Genomic DNA, 12,268 nt, shown 5'->3' on the forward strand with positions numbered 1-12,268 from the left:
GCCGCGCCCCTCGCCCCGGCCGGCTTCGTTCCCAAGCCCGGCTTGCTGCACCTCCCCGGCCCCGGGCTCGGCGCCCTGCCGGCCCTCTACCCGCCCGCCGTGTACTCGCTCCCGGCCCTGGCGGGCCAGCACCCCGCTTTCGCCTACACCGGCATCCCCCACCTGCCGCCGCCCGGCGCCGAGCACCTGAAGGCGGCCGTGGCCGGCTCCTTCCCGCTGGAGCACTGGATCCGAGCCGGGATGCTGGTGCCGAGGCTCTCCGACTTCCACGGTGAGTGACCCGGGGACCGACCCTCCCGTCGGGTGGGACGCGGCTGTCGCCCCTTCCAACCCCCGAGGGCCCCCGCCGGCACGACGGGGTGCGGGTCCCTTCGGGGACGGGTGGCTGAGGCTCTCCGAGGCCGTCCCTTCGCGGCTCCCCAGCGGTTGGGGTCGAGAGGCCGGCGGGGGCGGCGATCCCTCGGGGCTGACCCCAATGCGGGGCTCTTGCTGCGCCCAGACCCGCTCCCCAGCCAGGACAGGTTTGGAGGTCCCATTGGCGGGGAAGGGGGGGGCAAGACCCGGTCTCCGGAGACCTCCGAGGGCTGCGGGGCCCCGGGAACCCGATCCCTCGCCCTACACCGGCCCGGTGCTGCGGGACGACCCCGAGGGGCACTGCCCGCCCCGGCGCCGGCAGAGCAGAGCCGCTCCCGGGCCGGGCCAGCCGCGGCAGCCCCAGCTGCCGGCCCCGCACGGCCGCCGCGGGCTCGTTGGGCTCCGCCGCGGCGGGAAGGAAACGAAAATAAAGAAGCGGCTGCCGGAACCGGCACCGGGAAACGAATAAATCCCGGCCGGTGCGGTTGGGAACGAACCCGCCCTGGTCTCTGCGGCGGCGGCCGCCCGCCGGGGCCGGGGATGGGACACGGAGGGATGCGCGGCAGGATCCGGGCCGGGGAAGGGCCGGGGCTCTGGGTCCTTGCCCGCCGCAGCGCTCGGCTCGTTGGGGCGAGGGGCCGGCTCCGCGGGGCCGGTGAGCCCGGTGCCGGCGGGAGCTGCGGGAACCAGGCAGCCCGGCAGCGGGCTCGGCTCCAGCCCAGCCCCGCTCCCTCCTGGCGTGCAAGGAGGGTGCCGGCTCCGTGCACAGCCCCTTGCACGGTGGGCACGGCCAGGGCTGCGGGCAGGCACCGGACCCTGCACTGCAATGATGGGCCGCGGGTGGGGAGGGTCCTGCAAGGCATGGACGGCACAAGGGCTGACTTCAGGCTCTTGTCCCACAGGGGGCTGTCACTGGCACCCCTGGCAGTGTGACCCAGACCCTACCCTGTGCTTGGGGTGAGCGGAGGGGTTGGGGTTGCTTGGGGTTGCTGCAAAGATGGGGCCAGTGGGCAATAAAGCAAGAGTGGCTTGTTAATAAACACCCGGCAGAGTATCCGGATTTGTTAGCTGAGTTTAGTGTCTTAATAACCTGGGAACCCATTTAAAAAAAAAAAAAAAAGCCTGGGTAAGTCGGTTAATTAATAAACTGGCTGGGTGAACAATAGTGCAAAAATGGAGGATTAACATGAAACATCCCATTCATTGCTCCTTCCTCAAATTACACCTGGGCAGGCTGAAGGGAAAGAGACCGTTCCCTTCCCTGGGCTGTCTCTCTTTCCATGGCTCTCCCAGGACTGTAGGATAGGTCCAGCTGTGAAGCAGTGGTGGCAGCTAAGGGTGTAGAATAAGCCTCCAGTGCTACAGGCTGTGTGCACTCTTCAAGCATGTCATTAAGAGCAGGAAAAAAAAAAATCTCTATTTGTTGGTTGATGAAACACCTTCCAGCTCCTCTGCAGAGGCCATGTTGTCCTTGCCGGGTTTGGGTCTGTCGGTATATCTTGGCATCCCAGTAGCTTCACGCAGGGTTGTGTCCCACCAGAGTGGGATGACACCACTGCATCTGCCCCTGTGGCCCTGAGTGCAGCTTCTGGCTGGGATAATGTAGAGACATTCGTGCATCAAATTTGCATTTGTGCATCAGCCCCATCCCTCTCAAGTGCAGCATCTGCTCCAGAGCTGGTTGTCTCCAAAACCTTGCTGAAAGGAGACAAATCCCAAATCACAGGCATGAGAACAGCTTGTGGAGGGAGCTTTTGGGCTGTGCTAGGATGCACAGGAACAGCATGTGAATGGTTCTTGTGGGAAGCACTGAGCTGTACTCCTATGGTAGCTTAGGGGGAGGAAAAGCAGTATCTGACTCGAGTATTGCTTGATTGGGTCCTGGGGAGCCCAAAGCAGGGTAGAAGCAAGGGAGACATGTGGAGGTGTAACGAGGATGCAGCAAAAGCTACCAAAGCTGCAGATTTTTAAATCAGAGTGACCGCTGCCCCAATCCATGTCCTTGCTGAAAGGTATTTGCTCCCAGTTCTGCGGAGCCCTTTGCAGTGGGGATTCTTTCTCCCCAGACTGTCCTGTTTAGTACTTCAGCAATTCTCCTGCTGTGAAGCTTTTCTTGCTCCAGCTTGCTCCCAAGATTTGTCACTTCAAACACAGCAAATCACTGTCCATTCTCTTTGCCTGCCTGGTCTGCACATGAAGAGGATATGTAGGTCCCTTTCAGTCTTCTCTTTCCCCCACTATATAGCCCAGCTGCTTCCATCTCCTCTGAGCCAGGTTTCCATCCTGCCTGCTTTCAGGGTTTTCTTCCAAACGCCCTCCTGTCTCAAAGCACAGGGACCAAGCTGGGTGCAGAGCTTGAGCTGATGCCTCCCTGAAGAAGAAGGATGAAGCTTTGTGCATTTGCAGCTGCTCTACCTGCCTGTACCTCCCCACAAACATCAATTCTGACTCGGGGGACTTATGCTTAGCTTGGGGTCTATTCTCTCCACGCTTTTTCTCCCAGGGATCCTGCTCCCCTGGTCCTTGTTTTGTGTTTTCTCAACACCATGTAGACTGTGTCATCAGACCCTGTTTCTCATCCATCTTCAGATCTTTATTTCAGTCCGTTGGAAACATTTGGGGTCTCAAGTCTGTCCTCAGCCTTTCCTCTTGTGGGCTCACTGCAAGCTCCAAAAGTAAGTCCCTTTGCAGCGTGCCTTGTCACCAGGGATGGCTCCAGCTGCATGTTATGGCTGTGTCTGGGCTCATATTGCCCCAGCATGCTGGCCATGATGCGGGGACGGGGACAGTGACGTGGGTACGCAAGGAGAGGAAGGAGCACCTGCCTAGGACATGCTGCCTGTACAGGCCTTCCTCATTTCTCTGAGGAGGGTGGTGGGCTGGGCAGGAGCCTCCCACTGTTGTCACAGGGCTCCTGGGCCGCCTGTGGTTCCTGGGTCCCCTGTCCCAACACCCAACCTAGACAGACGGACAGACAGACCTGCCTGGCTGAGGTTTCCAGAGTGATTGAGCGCAAATGTCCATGGTGCTGGTCATGTTTAGCTCCCTGGGTAGCACTGGACAGATAGCTGGAAGAGACGAGTCTGAAAGCCTCCTAGGATGCGTTCTGGGGCGTCTGAGAGGGAGGTCACCCTTGTGATTTATTTATAGGGGATTCCAGGACTAAATCCTGGAATAAATTCCTTCTTTAGCTGCCTGTGTAGAGATGTTCTGCAGACACGGTCTAGTTTGGTGTCCTGGGGACAGTCAGTGTGGGGGAAGGAGCGGGATAGCCCCTGAACTGAAGCCGCAAGCTCTGTGGGGATGTGTTGCACACACTCGCCCTGCTCTCACCTGCGTATGGGAGAGATAGGATGGCAGGGAGACGGTCTGAGACAGTGGAGTGATACCCTTAGGAACCTTGCCTGGGCTTGGGTGCTGGGATTGCTCAGAGAAGCAACCACTCCTGCTGTGGTGCAAGTGGGTGCCATGCCTCCCTCACTAGCTGCCTCTGCAGAGCTGCAGTCAGTGCCTGGCTGCCTCTGCTGCAATGCGGAGTGAGAGGGCTGGGTGGGAAGGCCTGAGAAAAGGAGCAGGCATGCCCTCACTGCAGCCAGCAGGGATGCTGCCTGCCCAGGCTCTGCTGCTCCCAGCCTGGGTCCCTGTCCTAGGTCTTTGAGCACCTTCTGAACCGCACAGGGGAGCATTTGGTACTGTTAGTGCCAAATACTATTAGTATTTCTGGGAGCTGTGATTTATTTGCCCTGGCTATCAATGTGGAAATACAGCACAGCGGTGGGAGCCAAGTGCAGAGACCCTCTTTGGCGGAGAGTTGTAGGAGCGGCGAGCGGTGACATACAGCTGCAGACTCTCAGGAAGAGCGAAGGATTCCCCGTGGGGGACCTGGTGCTCAGATGGCTTTCCTGGGACACCACTTCTCTGCATCACCCACTCACCACCTTGATGGCTTGGTGCCCAGGCCAGATCCTGCCCGCAGTGGTGGAGAGCTGGCTGATGGGCTGTGCTGGGCTAGGAGAGCGGGCAAGACAAGTCGTACCAAACTGCTTCAAAAAGCAACGCCTTCCAAGGCTCACCAGATTCACAATGGTCTGGCGTCAGCAGGAAACGTGGGCTGGAAAACAGCTGGCAAGCAGCAATTGGGGGTCAACAGTGGAGCAAGCAAGCAGAGGTAGCAAGTGTCCTTACACATGCTGCCCCACGGAAAATGGTAAGGGCTGCCGGCAGGGTAGGAGAAGCCTCTGGTGATGGCCCTGACATCTGGAGAAACACCGCCAAAGCAGACAGGGTGCTAATTTCCTCTCCTTTATCTGCCAGCCCACAAAATTAAGTGAGCTATAGCTAAACAAACCAAATTAAAACCAAGTGGGTTAATATCAACCTAGGATTACCCTTGTTATCAAGTAGACGGAACTGTATCAAATAAACCAACAATTCTTTATAAGCTTTATCTAATTATTCAGGAGGCAGCTGCCTTGTAGAGCTCCTGGCCTCAGACTCAGAGGGCATTCCCGGCTCCAGCCCAAGCAATTTATTTACTGATATTGCAGCTGAATGCCAGGCATCTGTCAGGGGGTCCAAGCCCTGCCAGGCTGAAGGGATATTGAGATGAGCTCTGATCCTGGATGTAGCACTGGAGGAGGTGGCTGGTCAGATAGGAAATCCTTTGGGAAGCAAAGGTGTGATGCTGAGGCAGTCGCTGGTCTTCTGGTAGGAGCTGGATAAAGGGGAGAGCCTTCCCAAAGGGTTACTCTTTCTATGGGATGCTGGTTGTGATGGGGATGGGTTCATAGCTCAGCTGGCATGGACTGTGGGAGGTGAGTCCTGGGGGGATACTTGCTGTGCATCCCTTGGGAGGATGCTGTCCGTGTCGATGTGACAGCCTGCCACAGGACTGGGGGGACAGGACTCCGGGGAGAACACTGGCAGGACAGGCTGGAGCTACCAGCAGCCATAAGGCATCACTTTGTCTTTGCATGGGAAACTGGAACCTACTTCATACCCTGACAGTCCACTTCCTCCTCCTCCCTTTGCTCCTTCCCCAGTGAGAAATTGCAGACCTTCTTCCTCCACACTGTCCCCAGGCAAAGGAGCCAGGGCCCTTCAGGGAAGCTAACAGCAGGTCCGAGGACAGAGATTTTGGTCGTTCAGGTCCACGTTGACCTGCTGCTGTGGGTCGCTGAAGGTCAGGTGGACCTTAAAGCTGTGTTGGTTTGGGCTCGCCCCATCTTGTCTGCTGGCCAAATCTTGAACAAGTCATGGGGGGCAGTGGTGGTGATGGGTAGTAGCTGCTGAAGGGTGTATTGTTAGAGGAGGTCACAGGTTAGGTGGCCAGCCACATCTGTGTGGGCTGGGCTTTGGACTGGTGGTTGCTTGAACTGTATAAGAACGCCACAGAGGGGTTTGAGTGTTATTTTTTTTTGTCCATGCAGGGGCAGAAGGCAGGGTGGGTTTCCAGGGAAGTTAGGGTCTGTACAAGGTTTTAAGGGACACCACTGCACTGATCCTGAATTGGAGACACTGAGATGGAGAAGCTGGGGATGGCAGAGGGACCATGCTGCAGCAGTCGGTCCCCTGCATAGGTAGTCATTTGGGATATACCCTGTTTGGATTTATTTGGCTTTTGGGCAAACTTTATGTTCTCCTTGTCCCTGCTAGACCAAGCAGTCCTCAGCATCTTACCTGGGGAAGAGTGAGTCCCTTGAGGGGGGTGGGTTGTTAAAGCAAGCTGCCTTCCAGCCTCCTCTGAATCTGGACAGACTGAACTTCTGATGCTTTTGGGGTCAAGACTCACCTCTGTGCCTCCACTCTTCCCACATCTGTTTTTAGTCTACCCTCATCTGACCTTGCAGAAGGAGGCACAGAGGAGCCTTTGAGGGTGGTCTGAAGTATTTCTGTGCTCCCCAGAGCCAGGATGTAGTGCCCTAGGAGCTGAGCCCTGGGGTCTCTGCTTTGGGCTGGGGAATTCAGGCTGGGAATATGATATTTCTTCACCCCTGGCAAAACAGCCCCCAGCTCCAGAAAACACAGAAGTCCCAGATTACTGGATGCTGGCATGTGGGCACACCCTCTTCCCTCCTATTTTCCCAAAGCATCCTCTACAGACCATGCCCAGAAAGAGGACCTGCTCACAGGGACCCTTCCCTGACCTGGTACAGCCAGCCCACGCAGTGCAGCCCCTGCTTCAGGGAGGGACTGAGGCACCCTTCCATCTCTGGCAGCAAAGGGGGCTTTCTGGGTGCCAGAGCCCTCGGGCTGCTGGATGCTGCCTGGGGATGCTTTATGTTGTGCTCCCCATCAACACTGACTGAATGAATTTCCCCTCTGGCTGTTTCTGGCACATCTCTGGCCTTCCCTCCTCCAAGGAGTTGCAAGGCGTTTTATCTTGGGCTGCCCTGTCCCTGCAGATGCTGGTCCCCATGGCACCTCCTTTCCTTAGCCGAGGGGAGCCTTCTCAGGTCCGTTTGGTCCCATGTCTCCACCAAGGATTTGTACAGCCAGAGCATCCACAGCCAGCCAGAGCCCAGACAGCAGCCGAGCTCTGCAGAGCTGAGCCATCTTTCATCTGACATTTGTATTTGTCCCGGAAATCCTTTGAGCCTCTCATTTGGTTTTAGACTTGAATATGTTTTGTGTGCAAAATAACGCACCGTGTGTGTGTCAGAGCCATCAGCACAGCGTGCCTCTATTCAGTCCCTAGTTTAACTGGCCACTAGCTGCCAGGTGGGTCCCACAGGCTGTCTCTCCTGGCACTGTGGGGCTGCAGGTGTAGGAGCAGTCATGCCCATCCCTGCTTACAAGAGGAGCTTGCAGAGCCTCATCCCAGCCTGGGCTCTGCCTGTTTGACCCATCCCACCCAGCATCTAGGTACTTGGGATCAAACCTGGATCACGATCAGTTAATGCCCCCTTCATAAATTCCTGCCTCGTGCGTCACCACTATGTTTGTGAAGGGCTCGGTGGACACCTCAGGAAATGGGCAGGTTGGGATCAAAGCTGGAATCCAGGGGAAATAAAGTGGATGGTGCCCCATGCCCTGCAAAGCGGGTGAGCTGGAGCGACCCTTGCCAAGCAGGTGATGTCTCTGGGGCCACGATGCTCCGTCTCGCCCCCCGAGACGCGGCGGCACGGATGTGCCAAGGACCTTTCCCATTATAATGCCCCCCATGCCACTCCGGCACTTTACTCCCAGCTGCAAACCTCTGGGTTTAACTGCCGCTGCGGTGCTGGGAGAAGCAGTAAAAGCTGAACCCCGGGGGGACAATAAAGCCAGGGGAGAGGAGATAAGCAGGGATCAAACACGGTGCGGCAGCCACCCCACGCTGGACTCTCAAAGGTCCCTTTGTTCCCGCTGCCTCCTGATTCAGCGCCGCGCTGCCTTCAAGGGCTGTGGGTGAGATAGCGGGGCTCATGGGCAGCCCTGCCGCCGCAGCCCCTGGCAGTTGGGCAGCCACCTGCGCGGCCCGGCAATAAAAAAAGGAGGATTAATTTCAGTCACAGGACTGATCCCAGTTGCACACCAAGGCCTGATAACATATCTCGCTGGTTCCTATCAGTCAGGCAATAAAGCCATTATTGGGGTGGGAGATGATGGAAAAGACACTCGTCTTCCTCCTCATCCCGGGTTTGCCGCGGGATGTCCCCCCCCAGCCTCGCTGTCCCCTCACCCTGCCCGCTCTCTGCTCCGCAGCCGCCCCGCAGTCTGGCTTGATGGGGAAATGCCGTCGGCCCCGCACAGCCTTCACCAGCCAGCAGCTCCTAGAGCTGGAGAATCAGTTCAAGCTCAACAAGTACCTGTCCAGACCCAAGCGCTTTGAGGTGGCCACGTCGCTAATGCTCACTGAGACACAGGTACGTTGGTCCCGGGGAGATGGAGCGTAGCACCAGGCGGCTGCCAGGGAGGGAAGTCAAGGTCATGGGCAATGCTGATGCCCCTCACTTGGCTGCCATCAGCCCCACAGCCCACTGCCCCCATCAGCACCCCTTTCCAGGGCATCTCCTGCAGAGAGCTCCCTGGTGGGCTCCAGGCTCTTCTCTTGTGAAGGGCACCCCATAAATACTGCTCCTCTTTTTACCTGGCACCCCCAACTTGGGCTTCAAAGCCTTCCCATCCCTCGCTGCACCGTGGGAGGGGGCTTTCTGTGGGGCTAAAATTAAAACGTCCCTGTGGACATCCTTGGGCATCCTGCAGAAGTTGGGCAGGGGGAAGGGAGCAGGCCCCCCGGGTATTCCTCTCCCGGTGACAACCTCAGCTTCCTTGCACAGACCCGCAGCACCGCGGGATGCCCCACGACAAGGAGGCTTTGGGGGATCCCTCCATGCAGGGAAGGCGAGGGGGTGAGTGAGGACAGGATGGGGCAGGGGGACACACTCTCCCCTGGGGGCTCTCCCTCGGCAGGTGAAGATCTGGTTCCAGAACCGCCGCATGAAGTGGAAGCGGAGCCGCAAAGCCAAGGAGCAGGGGGCTCAGGCGGAGGCCGAGAAGCAACGAGGGCTCAGCAAAGCCTGTGAGAAGCTGCTGCCTGGCGAGCCCCGGGGACAAGCTGCTGAAAGCCCTGAGTTCATGGGGCACAGCCCCGGGTCGGGCTTCCTGCACCGCAGCACCGCCGAGCTGGGCTATGGCCCGGACTCCTCCTGCTCGGGGGGTGAGGAGGAAGAGGAAGAGGAGGAGGATGAGATGGGTGCCACGGAGAGGAAGATTGGTTCTGTGTTGTGAAAGGCGGACAGCCGGCCGGGGAGAGGGGCCGGGCTGCGGTGTCGGGGTCTCTTTGCTGGCAGTCACAGACTGTGCCTGGGTGGAGTGGGGGGGGCTGCAGGGCGCCTGCCCCCCTTTAACTTATGTGTGTTTGGATCCTATTTAACTCGTAATTATTCCTCTGTGTGTATCTGGGGGAGTCCCCACATCCCTCCCTATAAAGCTGTTATCCGGATGCCTGTGCTCTTCCTTAGGGGACAGGAGGCTCTGCCCGCCTCCTGCCACCGCGCTGCCCTGCTGGGGTCCCTGGGGAACCGGGTGGGGACAGCAGACTTGCACAGCTGGCAGCCCACCGGCACAGCTGGAGGGGAGAGACCCTGGACCCTCCTTTGACTGTGCACTGCCCCTTCCCTTCAGATATGACAGTGCCTGGAGCAGCACATCCCTGCGTGGTGCCAGCTGCCCTTCCCCTTGGTGGCATGAAGGCTGGGAAGGAGGATGCCCAGGATGCCTGCCAGCCTGCCCTGCCTCCTCCTGCACCTGTAGTATCCCTGAGTGGGGTCTGCTCTTTGCAGGGCAAAACTAATCTGTCTTGTGAAGCAGAACTTGTTAATTGGCTAATGCAGCGGTGCTGTTTTCCATGCTGCAGTTATCCTGGTTGCATCGATGTGGCATTGCCCCCAAGTAAGGTGGGGATGGAGCCCTCCTGGATTTAGGGAGGTGCTCAGGCTGTTTATGAGGGCTCAATGCTTTGGTGAGCCCCCCTTTTCCCATGGCATTGTCTGAACCCCTCTCAGTCCCTTTCTGGGCTCATTTCATGATCCTCTTGGGACCCTGCTACCTGTGACTGGGCTCAAATCCACCCCTGGTAGCAGGATGAGAACAGACACCTTCTGCCACCTCCCTAGAAGCACTAGGGTTAAGCTCTGACCCCCCCTAAGTGAGCAGGCTGCCTTCATCCTCAGCATGCTGGAGGGTCATGGCAGACCCTATAGACCTCCTATGCCTCCTGCACACTTTGTGGGCCTCCCCTTGGGATGCTGAGATGGCCATGCAGGCAGAGGGACCAGCCCCACAATGTCCAGCCTCTCCACCCACCCCAGACCGAGGGGGCAGCCCTGTTTCACCACCCCAGTGCATGTAAGGCTGCAGGAATGGGACAGGCTGGGCTGGGCTGCCCTGTTCCCAGGCAGCCCATGTCGTCTCCCTCCTGCCCCACTATCTGCTGTCCTCTCCTCTCTTCTCCTCGTCACTGCCTGGGGTGGCAGGGGGGCTGCCTGCCCCCAGGACCTGCCTGTGAGGGTGGGAGCTGCAGAGGGGCAGCAGCCTCCAGGGAGACCTGGGTCACCTCCGGCAGCTGGTCAGCAAGGGACGGGACAGGTAAGTGTTGGTGTGGGGCTGTCACATCTCGCAGCTCTGGGTAACACCTGGCAGTGGCTGGGGCTGCCATGGGGCTGGGGGCAGCACCCTGGGCAAGGGGACAGATGCGATGCTTTTGGGATAGAGGGATGGATGGGGAAGCAGATGATGGGAGAGAGGAGCATGTGGATGGGGGGAGGGAGAGAGGGAAGGAGGGATGGATGGATGGACAAACAACGGGCCTGTGTAGGGTGATAGTGATGCGCAGTGGCTGCTGCCAGCTCAGCAGCTTCCCCTGGGTGTGTGGCAACCTTGGTGCTCAGGTCCCCTGTCCCCAGGCAACCCAGCCCAGGGCACAGCAGTGCCCTGCTGCCCACGCAGGAGGTGTCCCTGGCACTGCCCGGGGGAAGCTCTGGTCCTGGGGATGGTGCAAGGGCTCAAGTGGGGGAGATGCGAGTCAGGACAGGGGCTGGGTGCCATGAGCCTGCAATGGCTGGCATAACATGGAGCAGGAGAGGAATAAATGTGTGGAAGCGATGGGGGGAAAGACAGGGAAGGAAAGGAGGAAGGGAGTGGGAAGTAGGGAAGGATGGTACCCAGTTCCCTGCCGTTGCCCTGCAGGGACAGTGGGGCAGGAGAGACCCACTGCCCCAGGGGAGCTATGCCTGCCCCCCCCTGGCACCCAGGACTGGGCACTGAGATGCTGGCAGATGCCAGGCCATGGTTGCAGGAGCCTTGGGGCTGAAGACATCTATTACCTGATGTACAGCCTGGTCCTCTGGCAGCGGGGGAGCACAGAGAGGACCACAGGCTGGAGCTGGGCACACCGGGGCAGGAGCGAGGTGGGGAGGACAGGGATGGCAGGGGCAGAGAGGAAAAGGAGAGAAGGAAAGCAAGAAAAAAGAGAGGGCCAGGAGGGGTGGGGGTGGGTTGGGGTGGGAGCTGAAGGGATGTCACAGACTTAAAACGTTCACCTTGATGGGCCATGACAGGTTTAATTTCCAGAGTACAACCATTAAAGTGATGGATGGGAGGCATTCATCTCGCCCCTCGTACACATGGGCCCACTGTGGCTGCAGGAGGGTTTGTTTTGTTGCTGTTATTTATGAGGTTGTTTCTGCAGGAGCCAGGCACTCGTCCAGTGCTGGTGGGACAGAGGATGGGACACAATTGATGCTGGAGGAGTTGGGGTGCTGATTTACCGCTGCTTAGCTGGATGACTCATGTTGTAAACATCGACAAATGCCATTAAAGCTGCATCTCCTTCCTGCTTCTGCCCCGGCACCCTCCCCGCACTGTGGGATGTGGCCAGCCCTGCTCTCCACCATGCTGCTACCTGTGCACCCTGGAGGGGCTGTCTGGCCCTTCACACTGGGGACACAAGGGTCCCCCCCTCCCTGAGGGACACCCAGGGCCTGGGGAAGATGCAGGAGTGACCCACGGTGGTGGTGGTGCTACCCCATGGGAATGATACCCGGGATACCTGATGGGCTTGTGCAGGCAGTGCTCCCCAGCCTGTGTCCCTTTGCCGGTCTCGGCCCCAAAACTTCTTTTGGCAACAGTCACGACTTGTTAGCTGTGTCACCAATGCCCCAAGGAGCTCGGGGTGACCTGGCCCCATTAAGGTCACCCCATCCCTATGCCAGCACTCTCCAGCCTGCTGCACCCCCTGCCCCCTCCAGCAGCCCCCCCACCCCTTAGCCCCGCAGCCCCCTCACCCACCCATCCCGCACACCCACGTACTTCACGACACCCCCTTTGCCTGCTCAGCTTTGCCCCTCCCTCCCCCCGCCCCCATCCTCATCGCCCCTCTCCCCCGAGCTCTCTCCTGCCCCCCTCCACCCTCGGCACCCCTCGGGCTGCC

At 58.8% G+C, this 12,268-nt stretch overlaps 1 protein-coding gene across 1 annotated transcript in view; it reads left to right on the plus strand.

The window, feature by feature from the left end:
• The window catches only part of LOC104833108 (motor neuron and pancreas homeobox protein 1-like), a 9,231-nt gene extending 165 nt beyond the window's left edge, over positions 1 to 9,066 (plus strand). Inside the window, exons 2-4 of the mRNA XM_010569670.1 lie at positions 8 to 271; positions 8,041 to 8,201; positions 8,749 to 9,066. Coding sequence (XP_010567972.1) covers positions 8 to 271; positions 8,041 to 8,201; positions 8,749 to 9,066 — 743 coding nt within the window. The remainder of the gene's footprint in view (positions 1 to 7; positions 272 to 8,040; positions 8,202 to 8,748) is intronic.
• The last annotated feature ends 3,202 nt before the right edge of the window (positions 9,067 to 12,268 follow it).

This window comes from Haliaeetus leucocephalus, unplaced genomic scaffold (genome assembly GCF_000737465.1).
Source record: "Haliaeetus leucocephalus isolate CR32 unplaced genomic scaffold, Haliaeetus_leucocephalus-4.0 Scaffold1, whole genome shotgun sequence".
Classification (NCBI taxonomy): domain Eukaryota; kingdom Metazoa; phylum Chordata; class Aves; order Accipitriformes; family Accipitridae; genus Haliaeetus; species Haliaeetus leucocephalus.